Consider the following 10,260-nt stretch of genomic DNA (forward strand, 5'->3'; position numbering starts at 1 on the left):
AAAAAAAAAAAAAAAAAAAAAAAAAGATAGGACAAAGCTCATGAAAACAAATGCTTGCTGAATCTTAACAGAAAACTAGTTGAGCGGGTGCAGTGTCCAGCTATGCTGATCTTGGTGGACAGTTTTAAATGCAGCAGGAGGAAGTTACCTCATTTTCCATTCACAACTCTTTTGCTACTTTGTCAGACTTTTACTGAGCACCTGGGGAGGAAGTTTTTTTTTTTTTCTAAACAGCTTTATTGAGGTCTAGTTTATATGCCATGAAAATTGTAAGTATACAATTCAATGATTTTTTTTTCTTTCAATTCAGTGATTTTTGTGCTTTTTTTTTGTTTGTTTGAGGCAGAGTTTCGCTCTTGTTGCCCAGGCTGGAGTACAGTGGCACCATCTTGGCTCACTGCAACCTCCGCCTCCCGGGTTCAAGCGATTCTCCAGACTCAGCGTCCGGAGTAGCTGGGATTACAGGGGCCTGCCACCACGCCTGGCTAATTTTTGTATTTTTAATAGAGAGGGAGTTTCACCATGTTGGCCACGCTCGTCTCGAACTCTTGACCTCAGGTGATCCGCCCACCTCAGCCTTCCAAAGTGTTGGGATTACAGGTGTGAGTCACCGTGCCCAGCTGATTTTTGTGCTTTTTAATACATTTATAGAGTTGTGCAACCATCATGACAATTCAGTTTTAGAGCATTTCCATTATCCCCCCCAAATTCCCTTGTGCTAGTTAACACTTAATCCCTAATTTCAACCCCAGCTTTAGAGAACCACTAATTAAATGACTTTCTGTTTCTGTATCCAAAGGTTCCTTGACTTATGATGGGATAATGTCCTGATAATCCTATCGTAGAGTCAAAAAATCATAAATTGAACCATGGTTATGTTGAGGACTGTCTGTATTTAGCCTTCTTAGATGTTTCATGGAATTTACAATGTGTGGTGTTTTGGATCTGGCTTCCTTCCTCTAGCATAATATTTTCAAGGTTCTTCCATGTTGTAGCATGGATCAGTACCTTATTCCTTTTTTTTTTTTTTGAGGTCGAGTCTCTCTCTGTTGCCCAAGGTGGAGTGCAGTGGTGTGATCTTGGCTCACACTGCAACCTATGCCCCCTGGGTTCAAGGAATTCTCCTGCTTCAGCCTCCCCAGTAGCTGGAATTACAGGTGCCTGCCGTAACGCCCAACTAATTTTTGTGTTTTTAGTAGAGATGAGAGTTCACCATGTTGGCCAGGCTGGTCTTGAACTCCTGACCTCAAGTGGTCCGCCTGCCTTGGCCTCCCAGAGTGCTGGGATTATAGATGTGAGCTACTGCGCCCCACATGACTGGTGCTTTTTAAAACATTAAAATATTCAGTGTTGTTAAGTGACCCACTTATTGAAAATAATATCCCTAGTTCATTAACTTGGAATGGAAGTTTGGTGTGATAAAATGGCAAGGAGACAGCTGACATCTCCAGTGAAGCCAGAGTGTCTGCAGCAGACAGTATTCTGGGAACCCTCCAGCCTTCTCAACAAAGTGAGACTCTGTCTTAAAAAAAAAAAAAAAAAGGTAGCTGCGCATGGTAGTGCATGCCTGTAGTCTCAGTTACTTGGTCGGCTGAGGTGGGCAGATTGTTTGGGGGAGGTTGAGGCTGCAGTGAGCCATGATCACACTGCCACACTCCAGCCTGGGCAACAACAGAGCAAGACCCTATCTCAAAAAAAAAAAAAAAAAGAAAAAAGAAAATAAAGAACTGTACTAAAGCTAGTGCCCCTTTCATTTCTTGGGAATTATCATCTACTGCTTCCCATATAAGATGGGAAGCAGTGGAAAGCCTTAGTGTGACCCTAGTGTATGATATAGTTATCAGTTGGTACTTCCAAGATGTGCCCATCAGAAGCTAAAGAGTAGATTCCTGTGCTTAGACAGGTGTGTTCTACTCGATTCACTAGTTTTAACTGACCTGGATTCGAATGACAAATTACATGAAATCTCCTGAGATGCATCTCTCACCAAAATGCACATCATGTTCATAATCTTGAGTTCCCTGACTGGACAGAATGATGAGTGAAGATTCAGCAAGGGAGCTAGAGGGCTTTTATCTTAGAATAAAGGATGTTCATCTTGGTGATATGGGGGATGGAGGAAACTACATCGGATCAGCTTACGAGGATGGGGTTCAGGTACAGATGTTGCTGCTTATTATGCAGTTTTCAGGAGGTCACTTAAATGTCCTTAGCCTCAGCTTCTTCAAGTGTAAAATGGAGATAATAATACTTGTCTCATCTATATCATAGTGTTGATGAGAAGAGTAAAATAATGGGTATGAAAATATTTTAGTACCCACAGAGTGATAAACACCTGGAGCATTGTTACCATGGGTGTGGGGATGGGTGGGGCACCTGTCTTTCCAGCCTGCTGCCCTTGTCATATCCAGCTCGTAATTCCAAGGCTGCCTTCATTCAGCCCACAGAATCTAAGCCTGTCCTTGCCCCATCACCACCTGCCATCTCATCCTGTCTTATTTTCTTCTAAGTTCTGATTAACGAAAATGGTCTCGTTAACTTATTTGTGTACCTCCCTTTGCTAGAAACATGCACATGAGTGAGGCAGAAACCTTGCCTGTCTCACTCCCACCGTCATCTCCTCAGAGCCTAGAACAGTGGCGGCATATGGCAGACATTCAGAATTTCTTAACGTTTGTTACATAAGTGAATGGAAAGGGCTCAGAAGTCCACAGACCCAATTGGGCAGAGGCTCAGGAGCCCTGAGAAGATTGCTAAGATCAAGTGCAGTTGCTGTGACCTCATCTCTTTGTTCCTGAATCTCTTATTTCTCTGGTTATTGAGAAACAAATTTGATTAAATGCACAGTAATTGTAACTTAATTGAAAATTCCATCAACTCACGATCTGAGTTCACAATGTAATCTCTTACAACAGAATAAAGAACAAGAATCAGAATTCATATTATTATTTTTAGAGCATGTAATCTCATATAACAGAATAAAGAATGAGACTCAGAATTCATATATTTTTTTCAGAGCATGTAACAGGCCATGAAATTACACAGTGTTTCCAATTTGGCAGCCTGGTGAATTCAGTCTCCAAAAACATAATCTTGTTCCTTAAACTACATGTAATATGAATTAGAGTTAAAACTTGTGAATTGGATGCAATTAACATCCAATCGGTCCCCACACGGAACTGATTGGTTTTTAACTTGTCCCCGCTCTGCACCCCTGCCAGCTGGCACCCGTCCCTGTTCCCATGTTCCTTGTGAATCGTTACTGTGCCAGTCTGATGCATATGGGTAGACTGTGCTGGGCATCCTGAGCTCTGTGAAATGAACATCAACCCAGGAGGTGTGTGGAGTGTCGCAGGTCAGTTACCCAGCCTGCAAATCCAGGTGTCTGCTGTCTGCCTTCACGCTGAGGTTTACACCTGGCAGCTTACTCATTTCCTGGAGATGCTGGGGCTGCCCTAGTTGCTACTCCCTTTTCTGGGGGCACTGATGAGTCATTGGTTCTCTCACAGGGTCACCTGTCTGTGTGCCCAGTTTGAAGCCGTCCTGCAGCATGGCTTGAAGAGGAGTCGAGGATTGGCACTCACGGCAGCAGCGATCAAGCAGGCAGCGGGCTTTGCCAGCAAAACCGAAACAGGTACCGCTCTGCCCGGCCATAGCTTGGGGGAGCTTGTCTTCCTTCTGCTCTTTTTCTTTTTATTTGTTTTTTTAATAGTAGGCAGGCAGTCATCGAGTGGGACTTGGTGGGGTGGTGTGTGCGCACAGAAATCCATGTCTTAATAGTAGTCAAAACGTAATGGTGTTGTCTGGCATCTTAATTTAAATGAAATCATCTTTTGCGCAGAATTCTCAGTGCCGCGTGGTGCAGTCTCCTCTGGGTTTGGGGGCCTGCAGCACACTGGTTTATTTCACCAGTGTGACGTCCCGGTCGCTGGGAAATTAATAATCTGTTTTAATTTGATGCCTGAGGATAGCATGGCATTTCATAATTAAATGTCTTCAGCACCAGCAACAGAAACCCCAGAGGTTCTGTTATCTTCCAATTTAATGTTGGAAAAACATTTCCATGTGAATGACAAGCATAATGCTAAATAATAACTATTAATGCTTAGTACTTTGTGCAAGACTTGCACTTTGATGTAAATTAACTCATTCCATTCTTCGAGAGCCCTGTGAGTAGCAGGGACTGTTATTATTGCCACTGTACAGATGAGGAAGCTGTTTACAGTGATCTGCTTTGGAGCTGAACCTGGAAGTGGATCATGTCATGTAACAAATGTCCGGTGGTCCCCTGCTCCCCTGAGCTTTCAGTTCCAGCCCTGGCCGCGGCTACTGCTGGGAATCCAGGAATCTTTCTTATCACTATGTCGGTGTCATTGCTGAGTAAAATGTGTTGTCTTTTGCTGGTTCCCCTTTCACAGCCAAACGTTGGACCTTGTTGCATTTGGTGGCGGTGTGTGGAAATTCTCTGCTAACAGAATCCTTAGTCTTTTCCTCTCCTTCTTGTTGCTGTGTCATCCTTCCTTTTTTTCTCAGCCCTTCTATTTATTTATTTATTTATTTATTTATTTATTTATTTATTTAGTTTTTTAGAGTTGGGGTCTTGCTCTGTTACCCAGGCTGAAGTGCAGTGCTGTGATCGTGGCTCACTGAAGCCTGGAACTCCTAGGCTCAAGTGATCCCCTTGCCTGAGCCTCTGAAATAGCTGGGACTGCAGGCTTGCATCACCATGCCCAGCTGGTTTTTAAACTTTTATAGAGACGGAGATCTTGTTCTGTTGGCCAGGCTGGTCTCAAACTCCTGGGCTCAAGTGATCCTCTCACCTCAGCCTGCCAACTAGCTGGGATTACAAATGTGAGACACCATGCCTGGCTCCAACAGTTCTTTTTTTTTTTTTTTTAAGATTATTTTATTGGTACATAGTATTTGTACATTTGTATGGAATACCTGTGATTTTTTTTTGAGACGGAGTCTTGCTCTTGTTGCCCAAGCTGGAGTGCAGTGGCAACATCTTGGCTCACTGCAACCTCTGCCTCCGGGGTTCAAGTGATTCTCCTGCCTCAGCCTCCCAAGTAGCTGGGATTACAGGTGCCCGCCACCATGCCTGGCTAATTTTGTATTTTAGTAGAGATGGGGTTTCACCATGTTGGCCAGGCTGGTCTCGAACTCCTGACCTTGTGATCTGCTCACCTCAGCCTCCCAAAGTGCTGGGATTATAGGTGTGAGCCACTGTGCCCGGCCTTGGTACTTGTGAGCATAAGCTCAGGCTCCTAGATCTTTGTTTCTTGTTTATTTCACCAGTTACTCATTTTCAGAAATGAAGCAAAGATCTAGGAGCCTCTCTGAGCCTACTCTAGCCCCGGGAGACTGCCTAAAGAAAGAAAAAAAGAAGCAAAGATCTGTTGAAAGTCATTACACATTCTAGGCATGTATCAGAATATCACAGGTACCCTAAAAATATGTACAAATATTACGTATCAATAAAATAATTTTAATTTTTTTTTTATAAAAAGATCTGTTAGAGCCAGCCACGGTGGCTCACATTTAGAATCGCTTGAACCCGGGAGGTGGAGGTTGGAGTGAGCCGAGATTGTGCCACTGCACTCCAGCCTGGGTGACAGAGCGAGACTCGTCTCAAAAAAAAAAAAAAAAAAAAAAAGAGGGATTCCTGTCCCTGTTGAATTTTCTGTCATGCTTCTGTGCTCCTTCAAAAGCCAGGGAGGGAGGGATCCAGTCTGAGAAAAGCCAGCATCAAGGACTACTTCAGTCCTCGTAGAAATCACTGCCAATGACTTTGGCCACCTCCTGTGTCCTGGATCATGTCTCTGCAGCTTCCCGTCTCCGGGACGACGCCTCCCTGAGTCCCTGTGTGTGAGTGAGTTGGTGTTACAGGCTGGGTGAGGAACTTTGCAGGGATTTAGCTTTTTCCAGGGCCGCCTGCCCTCAGGCTTCCTGGGCCCTCACACTTCTTGTTTATATCTTATCTGCCTTTGGGGGAATGACCTTAGAGGAATTGGTGTGAGTAAGCCGTGAGGTTCTTAGTCCACTTCCATCCAACCGAGGGCAGCTGCCGGGCAAGGCAGAGGCAACCTTGGCTTTGAAGTCAGACTGCAAGGGTGAGTCTGAATGGCCTCGGGAAAGTTCTCTCTGAACCTTCGTTTTTTTCACCTGTAAAGGCGATAGTCTCGATAGTCTCGCCTAGCTTGAAGGTTTGTCAGGGGGATTCAGTGAGAACCTTATTTGAAGCAGCTGCTTTAGTTCCTCACACCTAATAAATGTTTAACCACTTACTCTCCTCTCCCACCACCCTTTCAACTTTGAACCTCTTCCTCCATCTCATCCCTGCTTAAGGCACTGACCTTTTGGCCACAAAGAATGGCTCTTTTTGTTGCCACCAGGACTAGAATTCTTACCTTTCTGTTGCTTGGCCCTGGTAATCAAAGAACCACCAACACATTTGCAAGGCATCTCCAGCATTCTGGTTCTGACCGCCCCTCTCTGTCTTGGTGTGAGTGCTATACCTGCATGGTGGTGAGATGAATGAAAGGGCAGTCTCTGGCTGTTTTCTGCTGACGAGGATGTGCTGAGCAGCCTCCTGCAAATGAGAAGCAGGGAAAAGACCAAACCAGCTTAGCTCCTTAGCCGGGCGTGGTAGTGCCCACTTGTAATCCCAGCTACTTGGGAGGCCGAGGCAGGAGAATTGTTTGAGCCCGGGAGGCTGAGGTTGCAGTGAGCCGAGATCATGCAATCTGGGAGAAAGAGTGAGACTCCATCTCTAAAAAAAAAAAAAAAAAAGAAAGAAAAGAAAAATTTGCCTTCCTTTGTCTTACAGAACAAAGAACAGGAGATTCCACTTTACCCCCTCATCATCACACCATATTCAGTTTTCTGTATATCCCACGACGTAGCATGCTTTGTGAAGGTAGGATACCATGTCTGTTTGCTTTCTCTTGACTCCTAGCATAGTGTCTGCCACTACACAGGTTCTTCAATAAAATTATGTTCAATAAACAAATACCTCTTGGTTGGAAAGAAGGCTTTATTCATTGTGTGCAGTACTGTATTTTGTGGTTCCTGAGGTACCATGTACCAGGATCACTCCAGCGTACTACAGGGAAAGTGATTAATTTTTGAGGAACAAAGCAAAAATTAATTAAAAGTGACCCAGAGCTCTACACAGACTTGGCTTGCTGTCTTTGTAGCCACTGGAAACCCAAGTAGCCAGTACAGAATACAGTATGGAAAAATTAATTATTTTCCATTCCACTTGGGAAAGTAGAAAGAACCACTGCCATTATTGGCGTTTGATGCATGACCTTGGAATTTGATTTTTTTTTTGGAGAAGGAGTCTCACTGTGTTGCCCAGGCTGGAGTGCAGTGGCATGATCTCGGCTCACTGCAACTTCTGCCTCCCGGGTTCGAGTGATTCTCTAGCCTCAGCCTCCTCAGTAGCTGGGATTACAGGTGCCTGCTACCACACCTGGCTAATTTTTAAATTTTAGTAGAGATGGAGTTTTACCATGTTGGCCAGGTTGGTCTCGGTCTCCTGACCTCGGGTGATCCGTCCGCCTCGGCCTCTCAAAGTGCTGGGATTACAGGCGTGAGCCACTGCACCCGGCTGGAATTTGATGTTCTTTTAATCACTGATATATCATCATCAGGTTATAGGTTGGCAGTCAATTACAAGGTGATTGGCGCCATTCAGAATATGCCAGAGACACAGTTACTGTTGCTGAGCTGCCTGTAAAATTTAAGTCTAATCTTCCCTGTCTGTTCAGCAGCCTTGGGCGTCGAGGATTCTCTGACTTTGAAACACTGCCTTCCCTTGCTTTCTGCGATGCTATAGCCTCTTGGCACGCTTTCTTCTTCTTTTCTGATCCTTCTTGGCATATCACTTCTGTACCCTCAAATATTATTCATCCTTGGATTCATTGTTGGCTCTTGTTTCTACGCATACTGTTTGGATTCCTTGGTGAAGTTGCTCTGTATGTACCTGTTATTCTTAGTCGTACCCGCGGCCCAGAGTACTTCCTTGAACTCTGTCTCTTGAGTGTCTCTATTTGGTGTACAGCACGGGCTTATCAGTCTCCAAGACTGAATTCTGATCTTCATCCATATGTGTTCCTGTGTTTCTTGCTTAGTAAATGGCTCTGCCCTTTACCCAGGTCCCCTGGACAGCTCTTGGGCTTCTTCCCAGCCTTCTCCTTCTCCCTGCCCTCTGCCGCCAAACCAGTCCTGCACAGAGCACAGTTTCTGTCTCTCACATGGGTCCCTGAGCCCCTTGCGGTTCCTCCATCCTCAGTGAGTTCTCTTCTTTCTCCCCGACTTGTGTTTTTTTTTTTTTTTTTTTTTTTTTTTTTTTGAGACGGAGTGTCTCTCTGTCGCCGGACTGGAGTGCACTGGCCAGATCTCAGCTCACTGCACGCTCCGCCTCCCGGGTTTACACCATTCTCCTGCCTCAGCCTCCCGAGTAGCTGGGACTACAGACACCCGCCACCTCGTCCGGCTAGCTTTTGTATTTTTTTTAGTAGAGACGGGGTTTCACCGTATTAGCCAGGATGGTCTCGATCTCCTGACCTCGTGATCCACCCATCTCGGCCTCCCAAAGTGCTGGGATTACAGGCTTGAGCCACCGCGCCCGGCGGAGTGGTCTTCTTTAATGACCATCCCACTCCCCCACTTACTCCCTGTAACCGCATTGACTTAAAGCTCTTCCGTGGGTCTCTTGTAGAGTTGGGACAAAGTATCCAGTGCTTGATCTGGCTTCTAGGGCTCTGTTCCCTACTGGCTGTGTCTGTTTCTGTTCTACCTCTTATGCCGTGCTGTGTGCCAGGGGTGACAGACAGTGGCAGGTAAGACACCACAACTCTTTCATCCAGTTTGCAAATAAATGATGGCCTGAGTCCCACAAGCTCCTCTCTTGCCACGCCCCTGCCTTGGGACTCTTGAGACCTCTCCGCAATTCAGCAGCTAAAGCACTAATGCCAGATCCTGTGTGGGGCAGGGCCTTCAGCACCACTGCCTGTCCCTTGCTTGGTGCCTCTCACTAATTTAGATGATTCAATTCTGTAATTTTTTTTTTTTTTGAGATGGTGTCTCACTCTGTCGCCCAGGCTAGAGTGCAGTGGTGCGATCTCAGCTCATTGCAGCCTCTGCCTTCTGGGTTCAAGTGATTCTCGTGCCTCGGCCTCCTGAGTAGCTGGGACTACAGGTCTGTACCACCATGCCGCCTACTTTTTGTAGTTTTAGTAGAGACGGGATTTCCTTATGTTGGCTAGGCTGGTCTCAAACTCCTGGCCTCATGTGACCTGCCTGCCTCAGCTTCCCAAAGTTTTGGGATTACAGGCGTTAGCCACTGTGCCTGGCCCAATCTTGTATTTTGAACAACTCTCCTGTTTTCTAGTGTCTTGAAACTCTTCAAGTCTGGCAGTTCTTTCCCTTCCACTACCTTCCGTCCTTCCTCAGCTCTCACCCAAACTCCTACCGGCCAAACTTCTATTCTCTCTTAAAAAAAATATGGCCGGGTGTGGTGGCTCATGCCTGTAATCATAGCACTTTGGGAGGCCGAGGCAAGTGGATCACGAGGTCAGGAGAGAGATCGAGACCATCCTGGCTAACACAGTGAAACCGCGTCTCAACTAAAAATACAAAAAATTAGCCAGGTGTGGTGGCAGGCACCTGTAGTCCCAGCTACTTGGGAGGCTGAGGCAGGAGAATGGCATGAACCTGGGAGGTGGAGCTTGCAGTGAGCAGAGAGTGTGCCACTGCACTCCAGCCTGGGCAACAGAGCAAGACTCCACCTCAAAAAACAAAAAAAAAATTGGTAAAATATACATAATGAAATTTACCATTCAGCCATTTGAAGTGTACGGTTCAGCATAAGTGTACTTAATGCACATTCACATGTCATACAATAATCTTTACCACCATTCATCTCAGAACCTTTCCATTTTTTTTTTTTTTTTTTTTTTTTTTGAGACGGAGTCTCGCTCTGTCACCCAGGCTGGAGTGCTGTGGCCGGATCTCAGCTCACTGCAAGCTCCGCCTCCCGGGTTCACGCCATTCTCCTGTCTCAGCCTCCCGGGTAGCTGGGACTACAGGCGCCGCCACGTCGCCCGGCTAGTTTTTTGTAGTTTTAGTAGAGACGGGGTTTCACCGTGTTAGCCAGGATGGTCTCGATCTCCTGACCTCGTGATCCGCCCGTCTCGGCCTCCCAAAGTGCTGGGATTACAGGCTTGAGCCACCGCGCCCGGCCCCCAATTC

General features: G+C 45.9%; 1 protein-coding gene across 1 annotated transcript in view; it reads left to right on the forward strand.

Annotated features, from left to right (window-relative positions):
- Nucleotides 1-10,260, forward strand: part of SNX29 (sorting nexin 29) — a 604,821-nt gene that overhangs the window by 49,475 nt on the left and 545,086 nt on the right. Inside the window, exon 4 of the mRNA XM_017890705.1 lies at nt 3,510-3,634. Coding sequence (XP_017746194.1) covers nt 3,510-3,634 — 125 coding nt within the window. The remainder of the gene's footprint in view (nt 1-3,509; nt 3,635-10,260) is intronic.

The sequence above is a fragment of the Rhinopithecus bieti genome, unplaced genomic scaffold, assembly GCF_001698545.2.
Source record: "Rhinopithecus bieti isolate Rb0 unplaced genomic scaffold, ASM169854v2 scaffold_19459, whole genome shotgun sequence".
NCBI classification, from domain to species: domain Eukaryota; kingdom Metazoa; phylum Chordata; class Mammalia; order Primates; family Cercopithecidae; genus Rhinopithecus; species Rhinopithecus bieti.